At 39.6% G+C, this 22,545-nt stretch overlaps 1 protein-coding gene across 7 annotated transcripts in view; it reads right to left on the bottom strand.

Annotated features, from left to right (window-relative positions):
* The window catches only part of SLC22A15 (solute carrier family 22 member 15), an 88,004-nt gene that overhangs the window by 24,551 nt on the left and 40,908 nt on the right, over window positions 1-22,545 (bottom strand). For all 7 annotated transcript variants that reach the window (XR_013760147.1, XM_079117185.1, XM_079117183.1 and 4 more), the window contains exons 3-8: window positions 18,922-19,054; window positions 18,182-18,346; window positions 11,575-11,704; window positions 7,122-7,337; window positions 3,600-3,740; window positions 1,464-1,549 (exon numbers count right to left, since the gene is read on the bottom strand). Coding sequence is in view for 6 of the 7 variants with exons in the window: in XM_079117185.1 (XP_078973311.1) it covers window positions 1,464-1,549; window positions 3,600-3,740; window positions 7,122-7,337; window positions 11,575-11,704; window positions 18,182-18,346; window positions 18,922-19,054 (871 nt within the window). In the remaining variant the exon portion in view is untranslated. The remainder of the gene's footprint in view (window positions 1-1,463; window positions 1,550-3,599; window positions 3,741-7,121; window positions 7,338-11,574; window positions 11,705-18,181; window positions 18,347-18,921; window positions 19,055-22,545) is intronic.

The raw sequence follows: 22,545 nt of genomic DNA, 5'->3' as shown, positions 1-22,545 counted from the left end.
GTAATAAATGGAACACCAGACTGCTACAGGTAGAAGACAACGGAGTTCCCAACATGCCCACATGAAACGAACAGCTGAGCAGAAAGCTCAAGGATTTGAAATCCATCCGTTCTTGCCTCAGATAAACAGAACAGGGTACCTAGTTCTGACACCCCCTAGCAGGACTGAGGATTGTCCTCGTATCCTGACACTGACAGAGGCATTGGTTTGGCTGGAGGTTAAGAAATGGGCAAAATTACCGAATTCTTTGGTTTCCTTGATTCCATGAAAATCACTGTTAGGCTGCTCTAAACACCATGTAAAATCTCTAGCTAGTGAACCTTCTGCACTCTGGATTCAAGGCTCAGACCTTCAAGTGGTGACCAAGAGCAGAGTAGGAACACTGGAGGGTTAGAGAATAGGAGAAGAGGCAGCTTCACAGGCTTCTCCATGAGGCACCAGTACAACTGAACCTCAAGGAGCAGTTTATGAGAGGAGCATTTTATACATGACATGCTCTGAGGGTGAAATGAATTCTCCATGCATTTTCAGTAGCTGTCAAAGCTTTCTGTCAAACCACCTCATAATCATTCCCAGCTGGACTGCAAGCTCCATAATAGGGCCCTATCAAAATCCAAAAGCCCCCAAAATAGGGGGTTTTGTTATACCATATGCCCCGTAATAGAAAGTTGCTATGATCCACCAATGTTTATTGAACACTACAACCAAAATCACAGTTCTCAGAGCAGGAACTGGCATGCCTCAGGTGTGCAAGCTGCCCCCACCCCCAGTACCAGCCCCACCCCAACCCCCCCAAAGAAAAAGAAGAAAAGAAAGAAAAAAAAGAGAAGAAAACCTGCAGTATCCAGAAAATTTCTATATAATTTCTATATAGAAAAATTTTCTATAAAATTTCTATATAGAGGCAGTGATCAGGATGCTAAGGGACACTTTTTTGAAGTTGTTTCTGCAAAGCAAAGCTATGAATATAGAAAATACAAGTGTCTTAAAGGTGTCCAAGAGCATATTCATCATGACCAATAGGACTATTACTCTAAGGGTTGTTGTGTTGTTACTATTATTGTGGTGTACTGATACTGAGGGATGCCATTCCAATCTCCAATCTTGTGACTGGCTGGAGTGAGTGTAATTTGCAGCCTTGGATGGAGTTTCTTTCTGTGCAGAACTAACCGGTCCTCCTCATCATCAAATAAACAACTCTAACATCACCAGTGCCACATCCCAGACACCCCAGATGGTAGCTTAATAGCCTGAAAGAATTAATAGTGCACCTCTAAGCACATTATTCACCCAGAAAATAGTTTAGGGAATGGAAAGAATCTGGCCCATTATACCCCACACAATTGCTAAATAATATGCAATCACAGAAATGAAGCATGGCATATGGTAATCTCTCTACTATATTGAGATTCATTGTAATAAAAGTGCTGTTCAAACCCCTTGTAGAAATTTGAAAGGCATACCTTTCTTTTCTGGAAGAAACATTACAATAAGACAAGCCAGTCCTCCTAGGCACAGAAATGCTGCTAATGTCCGCTTCCGACCAAACCTAAATAATAGAAAAATTACACATTTCTCCTAAGAATCTTATAAATTCATCTGCTTGTTCCTCCCAACTTTCCTATTTAAATGTCCTCTGCTTCAACTCTTTTTAAGGAGTGGGTGGCAAATGTGACTGATCAGGAGTCTGCTGGAGACACAGAATAAATAACCATCATTAAAAAGGGGATGGCAGGATTAAATGATGTGAACAGGAAGGACATAGAATCATTCTATTTCCATGAGTGTTTACTATGTTCTAGGTGCTATTTTAAATGTTTTCCACATATTATCTTATATAATCTCAATAATAAAATCATAGGCACACAGTTACATTCTTCATCCTCTAGAGAATGAAACTGAAAAATAAAAAGGAATCTTCTAGTTCATTTCATTTTCTGGTTACCTGAATCTTATTTAGCTAACAATTTTAAACAATGTTTTGAAAAGTCTCTTTCTCTTCAAAATGCAAATGAAAAAAATGCCTTGTTAGTGAGTTAGAATTAAGTGAAATATATTGAACACCTTAAAATCATTTTCAAATAAGAGCTTCAGTCTTGGAAGTAAAATATTATCTCTCCCTTTTCTAAGGGCCAGCAGTATACCGAGTACCCTGCTAGAAAGGTCAATATTGTAATTTTGATAACAGTGTTTCCAGGGGAATTTTATAATACCTAGTTTGAGAATGAATACAGTGGGGGCTCAGCGAGGGAACTTGCCAAAGTCATAAAGCTAACAGTTGGTGAACTCTCGCCTTGAATTCAGGTCTGCCTGACCCCAAAGGCGGCGTCCTTCCCTTTGCTTTGGATTTTAATCCTAAGTCTGGGTGGAAGTTGCTGGGAAACAGGAAAGCTCTTGAGTCTTCTTTTACCAGTCATTTTGCTTAACATAACAGCCAGTATTGAGTGTCTTTCAACTGACATGTACCATGACAGGCCCTAGGGATTGTAAAGACACAGGACATGCCCACAAACAGTTTCCTTGTAATACTGTCAGTGGTTGTCAGGCATGCACAAGAAGCTATAGCAGTGCAGGGAGCACATGTGACAAAACTGGGGATGCTAGGGAAAGACTCATGAGCATGCTATCTGACCCGCCTCCTGGACCATGATAAGAGTAAGCTAACAGTCACTAACAGGAATCAGCCCAGGTATCTGGAATGCTGCCTAAGAGAAAAGCGCCTGACTGAAGAGACCCAGACTCGCCCTTTACAAGGTTCTAAACATCATGACAACAGCACGCATCAGGGTAATGCCAACACCTGGTTTTAGTTACAACAATAATTTCTGGAGAATGAGAAAAGGTACAATCCAACTGATTTCCTAGCTCAAACAGAGAAAGGGTTTTAGTTGCCATGGTCAGGGGCTAAATAGCCGAAATTATCTTACAGAACCCAAGGAAAGGAGCTCTATAAAATAACTTTTTAAATATATTTCAAAATTGTGCCAATGACTGTAAGCAGCAAGAGCAGGATGTATTTTTTTCTTCCCTTCAACAAAGTAGGTCTTAGGAGGTAAAGAAAATTCTTTCTAGTTCCCTCGGTTTTCTTCCTACTTACGAAAACTTCTAAATACTATACTAATACTATTGGCTTGAAGGAATTGCAGCTAAGTAGAGCTGATAACCCCATCTCTTGGGCCTAGCAATTTACTTAGAGACTACTAAAAAACCCTCATTTTAGGTGCCTTTCAACACTGTATTGAAGCCTTATATTAAATTACCTTATGTACATGTATGATTACATGAATGGTATGAATCTACACCATGCACAACCATAGAAATGAAAAGTTGTATCCCATTTGTGTGCAATGAATCAAAATGCAGTCTGTAAAAAATAATAATACTAAATAAAAACTCATACACATGAATCTAAAGAAGTACTGCACCAAAAATGAATTCTATATGCATTTGGCCTGAAAGAAACTTTAATCACCACAGTTATTAGCAGATACAGTGTATAAACACAAAACAATGATATCTAGGTATTTATGTATGTAAGTATGTAAGGGTGCCACATGTGCACATTCTCTATGCTACACTTCATGTTCATCTGTACTCACCATTTTTGGTTAATCAAGTAGATGCACAGAGGGTAGGATGGAATCTCTATGAGGCCAGACAGGGCCAGATTGGCATAAATATTTCCACCCAGATCACCTGCACTCAGAGTGAGGCCATAATACACCAAGCTGCACACGAACCTGCAGTTGGGGCCAGGACAGGGGGTGGGTTTAAAGGACCAGGAAGTGAAAAACAAGACAAGAGAAAACATGTAAAAGTTTGCCAAAGAAGATTAAAATAGAATTGGTTCAATAAAATGCAAACTGCTGCAAGCAAAGAGTTCGACTCTCCTGCTAAGCTTTCTGTCTTAATTTAAATTTCTATCCTAGGAAAAAAACAGAAAAACATAATGGGACTTTGGAAATGATTTATGTCTATATATTATATGAAGCAAATGAAGGGCTAGCTCCTGTAAGAGGCAAGATATTGTTTGTGTTTTCTCAAGCATTTTTTGCATTGAGTAGAAAACAATGACCCTATTCTTACTTTATTTAATTCAACAATGTAAGGAACACTGGCCCAAGGCTGGTGTTGTGATATTATCAGAATGACTCTGGAAAAGTCCTCCCACAGAGAAAACCAACAAAGGATGGTTGGAGAGCATGGACTGAGAAGTGATGGATCTTCAGTGGGTCACCTGTAGGCCAGAAATGTTAGGTACTCCACCCCACTGGGATGTAGGCACTTCTTACCCTGGGTATTAATTCTTCTTGCATTCAGCAGGTGCACATGCTACAAACCCAGAACAGGGAAGAAATTCAGGAGTCACAGTGGAGGCTGGATCCTCCAGAAGGACCAGCTGGGGAACAGCCCTTTGAAAAGCTACTAATTTACTGATGCATTTCATTTCTGAAATACACACTGAAGGAGTACATCCTAGATGGCAGGAATTTTGTTAGGCCCCAAGCATATCCCTACAGTTGGGAATAAAAAGCTAAGGAGCTTGGCCAATCAGAGTGCCAACCTGAAGCTCCAAATCAAATAGCAAAGATGGTAATAGGAACATTTATGCCTAGCAGACTGCATTATTAAAATCAAAGTAAAATAGATCAAAATTTTAAAACCTGAAAGTAGGTTTTACTAGTATTTGAATACATTGTATAAACCATAAATTCCTATGCAAGCAATAAAACAGAGAAGGGACCAAGTACCTGGCCTACTAATAGGCTGTGGTAGATATAAGGAGAAAAGGCTGGGGAGGAAGGGAGAGAGGCACCCCTGGAGCAAATGCACCAGAAGCAACAACCACTTCCCTTTACTTCTTACTGGCATTGAGTGGTCCCTTACGCATGAAGGCAGATAAGCAATCCTGTAGCTAGGTCACCAGAGGGGCAGGTGCAAAGGGACACTGAGATACCTGCTTTCTATGTACCCTGGGCACCTTGCATGTGAGCAGAAGGCTAAACAAATTTAAATCCATGCAGTTTTCTAAAATATCTTTTAAATGTTTCCCATGTGTAGGAGAGACCTTCCTCAAACCTAACGTTCTTTGTGGGTTGTCTGTGTGACTGCATTTAAAATAGAAATTCCAGTGACATGATTCCAGCCATGAAAATACACCTACTTAAATTAAGCTGGGATGGTATTGAGTCAGATCAAGAACACACAAAACCAGTTCAGGACAATAGGGGAATTTAGTGAAAAGCTGGCAGTGAAAGAGAAGAGGAGAACGTTAGGTATGAAAGGCCTGAGCATCCCCAAGTCCCCAAGGCTGGGCCTCTCATCTGAAAGTTGCCTTCATGGCAGAGTTGGTCGTTGGGATCCATAATTACAGCTATTAAAATCATTTTAATCCTCTTTATGTGCACCGAACAAAATTTAAGATGCTTGCATAACATTTAACAGTATATTTAGGGCATTGAAGAACTATTTTAAAAGGCACTATGGCAGGAAATAAGCAAAGGAACAGATGTTAAACACAGAGGTATAATTTTACTCCCTAGTTAAGGCTTTCTTCAATGACAGAGGCACAGAAAGGATTTTAGAATTTTATAGCATCCTCAAAAAGAATGGCAATATGTGAAATGACATTGTCTCAATTATCACGTCTTTTAACTTCAGAGCCCAGGGGGAAGAAGTTTATTTGAGAAGAGCTTATTTGGCTGTGTAAGAAATAAAATAAACAGGGATAGGCTCCCGTCCCTTAGCTTGGTTTTTATTTGTTTGTTTGTTTTAATTTTGTGAAGGCCTGAACCTAGAAGTTAATATAACTAGAAAAAAATTTAAAACTTAAACGAAAATAAAAATCTTCAAGTAGGTGCTTCCTGCAATGCAGAGGGTTTTATTGTCTTATGTGATGTGCAAATGAAGAGTTCTATACAGCCCCCAAGTACCTTAAACAGACTTCATAAGTATTTGCTTTTAAATAAGTAAACACCAAATGAGTATCTGTTATGCTGTGTAACCAGATTAGGTTTTCAAAGCTTCTCTGGGTCTTCATTTCTAAGTTATGTCCTTCATCCAGCATTATGCATCTGTGATACCCCTACACTGTGCTAGTTCTGTGGAGAAGGCAGCAGTTGGTAGGACCTGACCCTTGACCATACAGGGGGCAGCCAGTATATGGATAGGAAAAGAGAATCATGATACAGAAAATATCTTCTCAGCTTCTTCTTATCAGACAACTGTTCTTTTCAGCTTTATACATATGATTACTTTCATATAAAAAGTCACTTTCCTTTATTATTCCACAAAGATGTAGTTTTCCTTCACCCTTCATGGCAAATGCATATAATTTGCATAACCATCTTTTAGTTGTGACATGTGATAATCATGCCCAGTACTGGGTCAAATTGAGAGCAGAATGTGCAATATTAAAACGTGTGCAAAACGCAAATTGTAGTGCCCACCTATTCCTTGCTTTTCGACACCTTCATTCTTTAAATGGAACCATCTCGAACCACTGAATGAACTTACATTAAGGCTGAGAGCATTTTGAGAGGCATTTTGAGACAGGAATAAGCTAAATTACTAGAAAATAAGGAGCAAAGAGTGCTAATCATCTCATTCACTGATCTGATACGTGGCTTTGGATTCCATCTGCACAAGGGATAGCATTTCACCCACCTCAATGAGCCAGTGAGCAGGACTGCCACACAAAATGTGTCCCAGGGCACTGTTGGAAGGCCCTTGGTGTCAAAATCAAAGGAAGGTTAAATCCTGTTAGAACGCTTCAGTTTCTGGTATGCTTTCTTGCTTTCCCCAGTCCTCTTTTTCTTGAGGGTGGGACTTAAATATTTACATTAAATGCCTCATGAGCAAAGATGTGTTTCTGATGTCTGTTTACTCAAATTCAGGGAAGCTACCCAGCAGGCACCATCATCTCCTGCTTGAGAGAGATGGGGCTGCAAACGCAGAGCTGAGTGTGAACAGGTGCTGGGGACAGGGTCCTGTCTTTTGGAAAACAACCTCCTGCTGATAAAAGGTGAAGTTTTCTGTAATCCTGAAGAAGGAATAGATTACCCAGGGACCATTAGCAACCTCAGCTGAAGATCAACAAAACACCCCTTTATATGAATTACCAGATGAACATCAGGATCAGCGTGTGTCCTAAGAGAATTCGGTAACGAAACAGATCCAGGAAACTTCCAGTCTCCTTGTAGCTCCTGTTGGCTGGATGTGTTAGTGAGAACGTGCACTTGAGCTTGCGGTTCCTCTTGGCAATGAGGTAGAGTGCCTCCTCAGCCTCACTCAGTCGACCCTGGGAGTATAACCAACGAGGTGATTCAGGAATGAATCTGAAAGAGACGTCATTAAAGGCTGCGTATTCATATAGGTACACGTGCAGAGGAAGGACACAAATCACCCTCTAGAACATGAGTTCCCTCACATCAACTGCACTCTGCCTTAGGTTTAAAGCTTGACTCTCTGATGACATATGAGAGAGAGAAAGGGCTGCTTACAACAGTAACACCAACATTAGGGAGGGCCTACTTACCAACCAAAATCAAGAATGTGCTTTCAAAATATCAATAATAAAGGTAAACAGTTTGCATTTATTTTTAAATCAATCTTAATAAACTAATGGCAAGTCCTTAGTACTGAATAAAGCAAATTCTTCATGAAGCAGGGATCAGGGACAAGTGTTGTTAGAATCACATAGTAGAGCTAGTGGGTTATTTTTAAGTTCTGAAAAAGTTTTACGTGAAGATAGAAATCTTTATCATCTTGTTAGAAAAATAAATTTTTAAAAAGGAATGCTTTTAACATCACCATATGCAATTTAGGAGGGAGAGATTATTTTAAGACTCCACATAAAAATGAAAGTTACATTTTAGCTACTTTTGAGTGTTTACTGTTTCAAAATATTTAAATCACCCAACACACCAGTTTTAATTCATCCTGAAGACCTTTCTTGATCTTCACAAAAATCTTAAAGAATAAAAATCATTTTCAGGTTAACTTCAAGTTACAAAACAACAGGTGTTTTCTAATATAACCACGAAGTGTTGAATAATTATATTTCCACTGGGATCTTACACAGTTTCAAAACTTAGATATTATGTAGTTTTTTTGCCTCTTCATAATCATGAATATATTTTCCAAAAACTTCTCAAAGACAGTGTCACTGCAGGACATGTATGCCTTGTTTACTGAATACAACATCAAGTACATTTCCATCTAATTTGAAATTTTCCACCTAAAATGAAACTTGGGTAAATAATATTAGGCTTTTAAGGTGCTTTTTAGAAACCCCTGTGCATTTCAATAAGATGGTGAATCAGCAACAACAGTTTAGGATTTGAAAGCTTAATAGTGGGCTAGTCTGCCAATAACCACTTATTACGAATTTTCAGGGGTTGGGATTTAGCTCAGTGATAGAGCACTTGCCTAACATGTGCAATGCCCTGAGTTTAATCCCTAGCACTGAAGGTTAAAAAAAAAAAGAAAAGAGTTTTCATTTTGTTCAGATGAATATGAGAGATGCTGAGAGGAAAGCCACAGGAAACAATAGGAATTTCCCCAGACTTTGCAACTGGGGAAGAGAATATTCATGCATAACACCGATGGCCAATAAAAGCCAAGAATGAAGGCTTTTTCTGACAAATTGTAAAATTCCTTTATTTACTTCTTTATTGCTATTTGATTATTATTACTGACATGCAAAAAAAATAATAAAGTGAAGAATTGTTCTGTTGAATGTTAATCTGCCAATAATAAGTTGAATCAACTGGCCCCAGGCCATGTATGAGGTACTAAATAAAACTGATTAGTCTAAATACAAAGAAAAAGAAAGAAGAAGATTGTGAAGACTATGTAGAGAAAGTAAATGTTGATAAAATTGTAAAATGGGACAGGATTAGAAGGAGTAAAAAGAGTCAACAGGAAACATACCAAACTACTAACAGTCATTATTTTGGGGTAACGTAAGTTATACCCTCCTTCGAGTCTCTCTGTATTTTCAGCATTGTTTATAAACAATAAAAAATTACTTTTAAAACTGTAAAAATTATTTTTGAAGATGATATTAGTGAGACATTCAGGCTTTGGAACTTTGACCCTGAGTTAAAATTATTTCTCCTTGGAAAGTTTTATCTTGAGCATGTAAATTTAGTCCTTTATATTTCTCTGCATTTTGAGAGGCCAATAGCTCACTTTTTCAAAGGATGCTATGGACAGATTCGAGAGTATTAGCTTGGACGCATGCAGATTATACATACAAAACAGTAGGGCATGTTTTAAAAAGAAAAAGCATCTTTGAACATGCTGCCCTCTACCTGGCAGCATGGTCACCTGTGCCACGGTCACTCTCAAAAGCTAAAAGGCTAATGAAGCAATGTTCCTTTTGCTCAAAAAAATGTTCTGTGACTATTTTTAAAGGTGGCAAAGCTTTGTAAATTAAGAAGGCACTCATCTTCAGCAAAAGATAAAATTACTTAGATTCAAATATTTTAAAAATAAGGAAATTTTAGGCTAGGTAAAAATGTTTTGGTAAACAAGCAATATATGACTCTAAAAGTTAATGATGGCTAATTCTGAAAGTGATTATGGCTGTTTTTATGAACAGGAAAGTTCTGCTGTGTGGAAGGTCCTGGGCTCTGATGCTGGGGGAAGTACATTGTGGAGTGAGCTTGCTGCTGTCTGAGGGCTTCCGGTTCAGAAAGAGAGGCAAGGCTCCAGCAGGAGGCAGACATAAAAGGCCCCTGGAAGAGTCCCAGTTACGTTTTGTGGAATTCAGAAAAGAAAGAGCATGACTTGGAGTAGGAGGCATGGCCAAGAAAAGCTTGCTGGATGGCAATAACACACAACTGAGCAGAGGGTTTGGGGAACAGGTCAGGAGAAAGTCAGGCAAGATACACTGGAAGCCATCTGTGGGAAGCCTGATGCTCTGGGCTTGATGGAGTAAGGAGATATTTAATTGCATGTGATTTTCTCCCTCTGCTTTCTACTGCTCATGATCTGAACTCGTTTTCTGGTGAGGAGACATACCCAACTAGCACTAGCAGAAACCAACTCAGACTATAAGCTTAGGAAAAGAAAAGCGGAGTGGTGTAGATTATCCACTGAATTCACACTGCTGTTCAGAGAAGAGAGCCAGACTGGATGGAGAAGTATGAGTTCCATTAAATAGCTGGAAAGAAAACTTATTTATTCATCAATATTTACATGAATTCTTATTAAATCAAGGTACTACAGTAGGTACCCATCTATTGTTTTCACAGATGTACAATATATAAGCTAATACAGTACTGCTGGTTTCCCTTTCTAATAAAATTACCTCACTCTAATTCACATAACGAAGTAACTTTCATGAATTTTGTTTCTTTAATTGAGGTTAACTGTTTCTACTGCATATGAAAACAATTTTCAGTTCAGTCCCCATAAAATCTTAATTTAGAACCAGGATAAAAAGTTACTAAATTAAAAAGCTATCTGAATTTAAAATTTTACCACAGGTCTCTCATTTTATGGCACAAAAGAAAGGTGGCCCCGTGGGCTGGAAATCTTGTTCGTGCCAAAATCTTAATGATTAAACTTAGAAAATGGACATCTTAGATAAGAAAGACCTTTGTAGGCTGCATTAAAACTTCTGATGAAATGGGCTAAGGTTGGTGACCCACCACTGTCACTGTGTGACATGCAGGCAGTTATTTATAGAACCTGCCCTGACCAGGAAGTCAGCCCTACACTGCTCTTCACCCTACAGGCATTCCCCACATCTGAGACTCTTTCAGAGTCCACATTTAGAAGCCCTGAAATGAGACTTGTCTTCAGGTTGAATAGTCGTTACTATACAATATGGGTTTTTTCCCCACATAGTTTTTTATTTGTTCTTTTTAGATATACATGACAGTAGAGTGTACTTTTGACATATTATACATACATGAAGTATAGCTTCCCATTCTTGTGGTTGTACATGATGTGGAGTTACAGTGGTGGTGTATTCATACATGAGCACAGGAAAGTTCTGTCCGATTCGTTCTACTTTCTATCCTATTTCCACCCCCGCACCTTCCCTTCCTTCCTCTTTGTCTAATCCAATGAACTTTTATGCTTCCCTCCTCCTCCCTTATTGTGAGTCGGCATTCACATATCTGAGAGAACATTTGGCCTTTGGTTTTGGGGGACCAATTTATTTCACTTAGCATACACATTCAATTTGAACACTTGGCTCACAATATCATACCTCGGTGGCACTTCTATCCCATAGTCTGATTCAGCCTAGAGATCTTTAACCTTGAGGTACTGGGTTAAAAAAAAAAAAAAAAAAAAAAATGGCTCCCTATGCCAACAATCTGAAGTTTAAAAGGTAGCATGTTGAGAGGTTATTTTAAACAGGGGCTGTCTGCATTCTGAACTAACTAAACAGCATCCATCTCTCTTTCCAGGAGCTGCCAAGAACTGGAGCACTTGCAGAGGTTAGTTCTTCCCCAAAGTCAGTGTACACAAGCTCCTGAAAAGGGCTGACCTGCATTCTCTTAAGACATTTCTTCTGCTTACTGAATTAAAACTCTGAGAAGAAAAACTACTTACAAAGATAAGAGAAAGACTACTGTTCCTTGCAGGTTAACCAGGACGGCTAGGGTCCTCCAGGAGCGGATGAAGTATCCTAACAGGGCATATTGGGCGATGCCAACTGCAAAGAAGAGGCCACCAATGGATCCTAATTTGGGGAAAAGAGAAAGGTCACCAGAGAAAGTACCATCTGCAGTCCCATTTCCAACCCCAGGTCACAGAGCCAGCTCTACTCATGAGGTCACAGCCCTCACCTGACAAGGGTGAGACGCATAGCAGAAGAGAAAAATGAACACCAATGTTCAGCATCAGAGGATGAAAGGACAAGAGAGGCCAGAAAATTAGTGGAAATGGAGGAAGGAGAGAGGAATACAAACCACATGTAGACAGGAGGAGCTTTAAGGGCTTGGCCAAATGCTTTCTGCATTGGGTGTTACACTGACGTCTGCCTGAACCTGTAGCTGAGGTTTGGCAGTATTTTTACCATGTGGGTGATGTGTTTTTTAGGCCACATGGTTATTGCAATGCTGGGACTTCATCTATATCACAGAGGATGTCCTTGCCATCCCTGTCCTAAACCACAGCCCAGCGCCCCATTCTCTCATTGCCCTTCCCTCCTTAATTCATCACCATCAGATGTATGACATTTCGTATTTATTTGTTTCTATCTGTCTCTCTCAACTAGAACATAAACTCCCTGACGCATGGAATTTTGTCAGCTCACTGATAAAAAAAAAAAAATACCAACCAGAGAATTTTTAAAAATATTATGCTTTTTGAAATAAATATTTGAGGTAGATAGTACATGTGCTGGCTTGCCCCATATTCTCACAAACTATACTTTTGATGTACTTTCTCTAACTGCTGTTATCACTATTAGTCATTTATTGAGCTGCTATTTATTGAATATGATGGTTTTGCATATGTTGTTGTATGAAGCAGGTACAATTATTAACCACATACTGGAAGGAGAAAGTAGCTCAGAGAGATGAAGGGAAGCTAAGGACAGAGGGCTGTATATGGTCTGTCTGGATGGAGGTTCTGCATTTTGTACCACTACTCTCTCCTATCTCCCTTCTATGGAAAGGCAACTTTTGTGGGTATCTGCTGTCACAGAGTTTTGCTGAGCCTATTTATTACAAAAATTTCAACAAAAATCCTATAAAACAAACGTTTTCTTTGATTATCACCCATAGCTTATCATTCTATAACAAAAAATAATGACCTATAAACTGTTTGCCTGAGCAAGGGAAAGGGAGAGCCCAAAAGAAGAGCTAATGTAATAGTATGTGCAGTCTGCTCAGAACTCTGATGAGTAAGGGAATGGGGGCAATGTTATTTCCCTGGAAATTTAAGATAATCAATACTTATTACAGGTTCATTACAGAGCATAAAATAGCACCTGGCTCCCTAGAATAAGGCTTCTTGTCATGGCTCGGAATGATCCTGAGAATACAGTACCCACTGACAACAATGTAGGCAAAAGGGGACAGTCCAGAGCATGGGATGTTTTTAGGGGAAACAAGTTTGGACCTTAAGTTTGCCACATTTTCCTGTGTGACCTTGGAAAAACCACTAAATGTTTCTTAGACTGGGTTTTCTCATTGTTAAGATAGCAATAATGATACCTACCTCAGACAATAGTTTTTGTTAGTTGCAGATAAAATTATGTATGTTTTACAAATGTTAGTTTGTACAATTAGACAAATACTGTTCTATTGTAACATGGGTTTAGCCCTTTGTATCAATTACCTTTAAAAAAAAAAAAAGCCATTTGGAAGTCTCTCATTCATATCTCTTTCAGATTTTTTTTTTTTTTTTTTTTTGAACCCAGGGACACTTAACCACTGAGACACATCCCCAACGCTTTTTACATTTTATTTGGAGGCAGGGTCTTGCTAAGTTGTTGAGGCTGGTTTTGTACTTGTGATCCTCTTGCCTCAGCCTCTGGAGCTGCTGGCATTATAGGCATGAGCCACCACACCTGGCTCATAATATTTTCTATCTAGCTCTCACTTCTAATTCCAAGAATCCCCCAACCTCAGTCTGTTGGAGAACTGACTCTGTACTTCATTTCCACTCTGGTGCTGCCAATCACAGTTCCCCGAGCTGCAGGGTGACCCCAGCTGGACCAGTCAGAGTTCTTACCCAGGAATTCAAATACTGGACTTGGAGCAGCTGGGTCCCATCTCTGACTGAGCAAAGGAAGCTTCCAGAGATGATAGGGAGCAGAAATGAGAAGCCTCTGATTTCCTGGTTCCAGGCATCTCCAAGGCCTGGCTCTAAGGCTTGGTGGTTAATCAAATGATTTCCCTCCTTACATAGATTCTTAAAATTTGAGTCTGTGTCACAATCAGTAAGAATTGGCGTCAACTGGATATGAAAGACAAGAGGAAATGATATTCAAAGGTATCTAGTTGGTGGCCTTAAATACTGTGATGATATTACCACAGGCAGAGATCCCAGAAGACAATGTTAATTTTATATGGAAAACAATACATTTTAGGGACAATGGACAGTCACATTTAATGTCCAGCAAGAAGCTACACCTATGTGCCTGGAAATGACAATAGAAGTAAGGCGTAGAGCTGAAGATGTGATGAAACTCTAAACTCCTTAGTTCAAACAATTCATTTAAAAATGAACATTTCAAATCACCACTTTTGCCTTTACAGTCCTGGAGTACCACAGGTAGTTTTGTAACTATCCATGGACCTTTAGGTATTTATGCATCTTTTCCACATTTCTTTTCTGCTTATTTTTAATTAATTTCTAGTCTGTTACTCCTGCTCAATTTGTACTCAGCAAGAACTAATTTTGGCAAATTGGAAAATAGATTTGATTTCATTTGGTAAATGGCACCAATGACGCTCGCGGTTTTCAGATACAAACTCTGAAGTCTCCCTGAGTCGTCCCTGTCTCATCTCCGTGAATCATTCAGGAGGTCATGTCCCACCAAAGCCCAGCTCAAACGCACCTCTTCCCTCTCCTCCATGGATCACATCTCGTCGGGGCCGTTGTCGGTTTCACACAGACAACTCCACAGCCTCCTGAATGATCCCTCAATTTCCACTTTCTCCTTTTCCCCTTTCATTCATTCTCCACACACCTAACACAGGAATCTTTCAGTATATGAGATCCGATCACTACTCTATTTAACAAGCCCTGCTGGCTTTGCAATACTCTTCGAATTTAAAAAAAAAAAAAAAAAAAAAGAAATTCCTCATTTGGCCTATCACAGGCCCGAGGTCATCTGGTCCCTCCCGACCTTACCTCACTTCACTCTTCTCCCACCCATTCTCCACACTGCAGCCTCAGGCATCCTTTCAGGCCCCCAGCAAGCTCCTTCCTGCCTCAGGCCCTGGTTCTTGCCATTCCATCTGGCTGGAATGTTCTTCCTCTGACTTTCAGGTCTTCTCATCAGTCATCCTAGATGAAACTCCTGCACTGAGGTTTTCTCTAACCATTCTATTTAATGTAACTACTCCCCAATTCTGTCCAGTCCATTACCCTGTTAAATATTCTTCACTGTCCTTAGAATTATCTGAAATTGCCTCCTGATTACAGGATAAACTTCAGAACAACAAGGACCTTCCCCTACCTATCCCTAACTTGATCTAAAAAGCTCTAAAAAGCCATTTGATCTAAAAAGCTCTAAAAAGCCGTGTCTGACACGTGGCAAGGTTGTTTTGTAAGTGAATGCTGTGGAATGGACATGCACAGGAAGGGCCCTGGAAGCACACACAGCAATGTGTGAGCCCCAGTCGTCTCTGGGTAGATGGGACTATAGGCATTCTTTACATTTGATGTGTAGATCTCTTGTTTTTGTTCTAAGAAGGTATTAAGAAAACAAATAATCAATGTACTAGCATGGGCTTTTCATAGCTTTAGTAAATGACTGCATTTTTCAATTCTCAATAACTATCACTTAGCTTCATCCTTCTTAAACCATTGAACACCAATCAGAAATGGATTCTTTCAATTTATACTCATGCCTTTTTTGTACATACTTTACACACTATTCTATACATACTGAATATATTAATTAGCTATCGAGCATTAATTTTTCAAACTAATTTTTCCAACTTCTTGCAGTTCACAAGCATAATTGAAGTCATAGGGATGTGTAAGATTGTGCTGGAGAGAAACCACCTTGAAAAGAATGGTCAAGGACAAAATTCTGGGAAAGACCTTGGTTGGTGGAAGAAGAAGGAAGCTGTGCACAAAAGCATTCCAGGCCTCGCCAGTCTTCCTTTTGTCCTGGGTGAGGGTTCCAGTCCTGGCCACCAGGAACTCTGTCACTCTTACTCTGAAGTTCATATCAAATTTGGCACACATCTGGCTCCACTATTATAGTTTTATTCCCCCTTCCTCCCTTTTTTCTTTGCTACAGAAATTTTAATTGCCTCATCTTAACCCAGTTTTAAGGACAAGAATGGGAGATGAAAGTACTTCATTAGGATTTTTTTCAAGGGCTTTAGGTGATTGTCAAGAGAACAAGAGACCAAGAGGTCTTTCCTTTTGCTCAACATATGCAACAGGATAGGAACATCAGATAATCTGGCAGGGGGATGTCTTTTATACAAGAGCATCTTCATTGAATAGCTACAGATAAATGTGATTCTTAGTTGGGAAAAGTACAAGGTACATGAAAAATATGGTGTCGTGATGCTCTATGAGAGCAAGACCTAGACCCTCGGCCTTGGAACAACCCAAACCAGAGAAAGAGCCCTTGTTCCTGTGAGTGGCTGCAATCACTGTACTAGTTCCTTGGAATTAGTCTGACTTTACTATTTAGAAAATGACATTAGGGCTGGAGTTATAGCTCAGTGGTAGAGTATTTGCTCAGCATGCCCTGGGTTCAATCCTAATTCATCACCCCGCCCCCGTCCATCCTCTCCCCCAAAAAGAAAAATGACATTAATTCAGTTTGTCTCATTACAAATTGAAAACTCAGAGGAAATTTTCTCACGGTCCTAGCTTAGGACCTGGGCTAAGGGAAAGTACACTTTTCAGGCTGCTGTAGATGAGGTGGAACCTCCACGTGAGGGAACAGGAGCAGTCCGTGCAGCTGGGATCTATGCATCCATTAGCTCAACAGCAGCTTCATGGATGTACAAACAGCAGGAGTCTATTTCCTTTAGCCTTTGTCTTCTAGCCCAATATGAAATTCCATACAACTACAAAACACCAGTTAGAAATAACCACTTAAGCAGGTCAGCACTCACATGAGGTGACAAACTAAACTTCCAAGAGGAGAGTGCCTGGGGAACAGAAGGAACGCTGCACGTGTGGGCATTGGTCAGACCCTGGCTGCAGTCCTCGCACACATGGTTAGGAACTGTGTGCAAACAGGCATGTCACCTCACCTCTCAGAGGTTCAGCTTTCTTATCCATAAAATGAAGGTAGAAATTCTTAACTGGTAAGATCTGGAAATTTTACAGATGAGTGTCAAATGCCCAGGGTGGTGTTTGGCACATAACAGACACTCAACAAATGGAAGGTGGCACTGCACATTAGTTCTCAGGCGAGACAATGGCACTCTCTCAATATGTCCTCATTTAGAAATATTGCTGTCAGTCACAGGGCTAACTTGTTTCCTATATCAGTATACAAATACAATAGTACTCAATGATTGTCAAGTGATTGAAAGTAAAACAAACAAAAAGTTATCACTGTGAACCTATCATCCAAAAAGCAGAGTCCTAGACACAGGCACTCTACCAAGACTATATTTTAAGTCAAATAATCTTTTAAAATCATTTATTTTTACTATATATCAGTTCTTGAGAAAATAATTGTATTGTTAAAAATAATACTGAATGGGATCTCAATTTGGAAATTAAGCATTAGTAAAGAAATTCTTTCTATAATATCATCTATTGATTTGAAAAGAATAGTAAAAACGAGAAAGGCTATGAAATACAATTTCATAAAATATAACAAGAAGGCTTCAAGAAAAAAAGTTCTAGTATCTCCTATCTCTGCAGTGTTTCCCACTTTAAGTTAAACAGCAGTTAATGCTGTTCTGAGGAAATAGACATTCTCCACAATAATATGCAGACGGGCCATGCATTGGGTAGCAAGGTCACCATCTGTGATTCAGGCTTTGGAGAGACTTTTTACCAAGAAATATGAAGAAAATGACTCATCTGATGTCATACAAAACATATTCAGGAAATCAAATTTAATATAGATTGAGCATCTTGATCCGAAAATCCCAAATCCAAAATGCTGCAAAATCCAAAAGTTTTGGAGCATTGACATGATACTTCCAAAGGAAAATCCCACAACTGATCTCATGTGAAGAGTCACAGTCAAACTGCAGACATGCTTAAAATATTGTACAAAATTGCCTTCAGGCTATGTGTATAAGCTATAAATAAAATAGGAATTAATTTTGTGTTAGACTTTGGGTTTCAGAAAATATCTCCAAATCTGAAAATATCTGAAATCTGAAACACTTCTGGTCCCAAGCATTCTGGATAAGGGATACTCAAATTGTAGTTGAATCCAGACCCTCAAGTTCAAAAGCATTTTCATACGCTAGTGTTAAACTGGTTCCCTGCAAGGTTTTTGCGGAGCAACTCACCACATTCAGATCTGCATGGATTTAAGCAGTACCTGCGAGTGCCCAGTAGGCGGTGCCCACACATTCATTTAGCAAGACAAAGGCCACCAGCGACATCCCTCCATTCATCATGCCCACCAAGAATCGAGTTATTGCAAAGAACTCATATGAAGGGGAAAATCCATTTGCGATAGCAAATAAGATGTCAAGAGCAAAACCTAGAAAGAAAGGAATAATATTCAACAAATCAGAGCCAAAACAGCATTTGATGAAAGTAATAAATTATATCCATTAGTCTGTAAAATAAACCGTTGTAAACTTGAATTTTCTGAGCTATGTTTTCTCCTAACAATTTCTCTTGAAAACTACAGAGAAAAACAGGTTTACTTTCTTTGTGACACAATTTCTGTGAATCACACAGAGTTTTCAATTATTCATAATAATGCTAGAAATTAAAAATCTTTGCTTATACTCAGCTTGTCAAGAGAATATACCAAGTCCTGGGGAGCTCATTTGAAATGAATCAACACAGAAAGATACAAGGAAATGGATGTGGAAGACTGTCTCAATCTTTCATTGCTCTTAAATTGGCTTAAATTTCAGTTTGGGGGTTGCAGAAAGCCACATCACCTATGCAAAGTTTTTAACACTAATACTTACCAGGCTTAACCAGGTGAGTTAGTCACCAACGAGCCAGAACTAACTCTGCTTGCAGTTTGGTTTCTTGCCAGGATAATAAAAATACAGTCTGTGTCTGATCCTCTTATTCAGTTCACAAACACTGACAAATTACCTGTGAGATAGACTTTTTTCCTTCCAAAGCGATCCGAAAGCTGACCAAAAGAGATCACGCCAACAAACACCCCACTGAAGAAAAAGGAACTTGCCACACTGACTTTGTAAGATCTGTTGGCAATTAAAAACCACTAGAAGAAGAAAAAATAAGAGACATTTAGGTCACAGGAAAAAGACAGATGGATTGAGTTAGCTATTACAAAACCAAATTTATAACAAAAATTTGTGCACTGTAACTTCTCCACTGAATGCTCCACTATTAACTAGGACTTGTAGAACACCACCTTCAAGGACATTCATGGAGACTGCATCTTCAGGAACTCTAGAAACCATTGTTAGGAGAACACACTCCTAGGCACCCCACACATAACTTATTAAGGAACTGAACACAGCACGTAAAGGGCTGATTGTTTATGTAACTGTTGGTTCTGTTCTGTTCCTTTTCTTCGATTGATTAGTATGGTTAAAATCCCTGGAGTGCTTTTCTCAAAAAATTAAACACAAAATATCATATGATCCAGCAATTCCACTTCTGGGTATAAATCCAAAAGAAAGGAAAGCAGATGCATGAAGAGATATTTTGTACACCCATGTTCAAAGCAACATTATTTTCAATAGTCAAAGTGAAAGTAACTTATCAATAGATGAATGAATTAAAAAATGAGTTATCTACATATGATGGACCATTATTCAGCCTTAAGAAGGAAAGAACTGATTCATTCATGGTGAACTCTGAAGACATTATACTAAGTGAAATAAGCCAGGTACAAATGGACTGATAATACATTATTCCATTTACATGAGGTACCGTGAGCGTCAACATCACTGAGGTAGAAAGCTGAATAGTGGTAACAAGGGTCTAGGGGAGGGGGAACAGGGAGTCATTGTTTAATGGGAGAAGAGTTTCCCTTTAAAAAAAAAAAAAAGAAAGAAAGAAAATCCTGGAGCTGGATTGTGGTAATGGTGGTGAACAATATGAATGTACTTAAGGCCACTAAATCATACACTTAAATATGATTAGAAGAGTCATCTTTATGTCATGTGTATGTATTTACTGAAATACAAAAACAATTCCTTGAGTTCTACTTTTTTCTACTATAGGGCAACTTATGAACTTAAAAAGAAAGCAATCATCCTTAAACATAGTTATCTCAAGTCCCACCTAGTGATGTGCTAGTGGTATTTGGTTAAAAGCACTAAAGTGCAACTATGTCACAGAAGTAACCTCAGAGAACCAAGAGACTGCTCATCTGTCCACTTCCAGCCCCTTCCCTAGAACAGCAATAGCAGGTGTATGAAGAGCCTGTTGCTATGGGCTTGCACGTTGCTACTCTTTCTGGTTGCCCTTCTCCTCCCTTCAAACCACCCCTTTTCCATGCTCTGATGACCAGTCAGTATGGCTTGAAAAGCACATCTGACTTCTCTCCTTCCCTTATATTTCCTTTAAGCCTGGTTTGATAAAGACCCTGACAGACAGGCAAAAAAAAAAGAAAAGAAAAGAAAGACAAGACTCAGGAATCAGGACACAGGTAAGGACAGTGCTAATGCTGTGCTTACCTCTGAAGTCCCCCATTTTTCACATGCAATTTCTAGCAAGTTTAATTAACTAGTTTTCCTAGACTTTTGCTCTAGTTTTGGTGTTCAAAGACCCATGTGGTCACCAGGGTGGCAATACTGGTGGAACTTTTAGGAAGTATGGCCTAGTGGGAGATCTTTAAGTCACTGAGGGTGTGCCTACCATTGCCATCAAGTACCCCCACCACAAGTTTAAAAGCAATGAGTCCACCTGATCATGGACTGGAATTTCTAAAACCATGAGCCAGGGCTTGGGGTGTAGCTCAGTGCACTTACTTAGCATGTGTGAGGTTCTGGGTACAGTTCCTAGCACCACAAAAATATAAATAAAAAATTAAAAATAAAACCACAAGTCAAAAGAAACCCTTTTATTTTAACAAGTTAATTATCTCAGATATTTTGTTACAATAGAGAAAGCTGACTAATAAAGAAAAGTAGTACTGAGAAGCACAGCCATTGACCACAGCTTTGCCTGTGTAGAGGAGCCTTTGGAACTGGCTCACAGGAGTTTGTGAAAGTTTGGAGAAGCAGGCTAGAGAACATTCTAAGGTTAGAATGCTGTAAGCAGAGCTTAATGAGTGAATTGGATAACGGCTCAGAAGACCAGAATGCTGATATAGACAGCAAAGGTTATGCTAATGAGGTTTCACATGGAAATGAGGATTCTACCAGGAATTGAAAAGGTCACCCTTGTCAGATTGAAGCAGGAAAAAAATTTTTTTAAAAAGATGCATTTTGTCCATGTCCCAACTCTTTACAGGAGGCCAAGCTTAAAGGTGTTAGACTAGTTTATCTGGTGGAGAAACTTTCAAAGCAGCAAAGCACTTGGGCTGCAGCATCAATAGGGATGGTGAACTCAAAAGCTGGAAGGAGCCTGAGTCCCTGAGAACACTGGGGGAGGACTGAGGGGCCAGTAGACTCTTTGTGAAGGCAGAGTTGACAGGACTTGGTGAAGGAGGGGATGTGATGGCGTGGAGTGGGGACAGCAGCACCTGAGTTTTGAATGTCAGCCACTGGGTGGTTGGTTGTGACATTTATGGAGATGGAAAAGGCTGCAAAAGATGTCAGATATGTGATGGGGAACCAAGAGCTCTGTTTGGACCTGCTCAAGGACAGCATGCTTATAAAACACGTAGGTGGAGATGCTAAGCAGGCATGTGGATATGTTTCTTGAGGTCATGGGAGAGGTAATGAGGGTTTACAAAACTGCTGGAAGGGCTGGGGCTCAGGACACTTCCACACGCAGAGAGGGAGTTAGATGATGGGAAACACAATCCTCTAAAGAGTGGGACATGGCCTGCTCAAGGGAAACCCTGCAGGGCTGCCAGACCCTGAGGAAAACTCTCTGAAGCTCTGCAGTTACTAATTTTATGAGGAGGAGACAATTAAGCTCACTCAGAGTTGGGAATTTTCCAGGAGTACTATGAGAGGCAAGAGGTACCAACTAAGGGTATTTGCAGAGGAGTGATTATTATGGTAATGTAATGTATGTTGGCTACAAAAAAAAAAAAAAAAAAAAAAACCAAGCTATGGGGGAGGAGTGAGTAATAAACAACTATTGCCATTAAGAAAACACTTTTTATCTTTAACTTCTCTACTTTTCCCATTCTTGCCCTGGTGAAAACTGGTTGTCTCCTAAGGAAGTCATTTGGTGACGTAGATCCTTCTTAAATGGAGGTTGTTTTTCCTTTTCCATCCAGGGACCCAAGTGCCTAGGATGGGAGGAGATATACAAATTCAAAAATAACAGCTCATCTGAAGATTATATTATCTTCAGGAGGTAATGTAACCCACTACCCACCTGAGGCAGAGATGCTAGCTTGTTTTGTAACATTCATTCTTATCTTCTTCTATACTAATAACAGGTGGAGCTGGGCAGATGACCACTCTGAATGAAGACCAAATGTCCCAATCCCTTATAGGTAGGTATGGCCATGTTGTCAAGTTCTAGGCAATGGGATTGGTTGATGACCCCCAAGAATCTGTCTACAAGTGGGCTGATCTTCCCTCTCCCGTTTCTTCCTGCGCACTGTTTAGAATGCCCGTG

This window comes from Sciurus vulgaris, assembly GCF_902686455.1.
Source record: "Sciurus vulgaris genome assembly, chromosome: 1".
In the NCBI taxonomy this organism is placed as follows: domain Eukaryota; kingdom Metazoa; phylum Chordata; class Mammalia; order Rodentia; family Sciuridae; genus Sciurus; species Sciurus vulgaris.
Note: the sequence above shows the minus strand (reverse complement) of the source record. Positions and strands in the feature narration are given on the sequence as shown.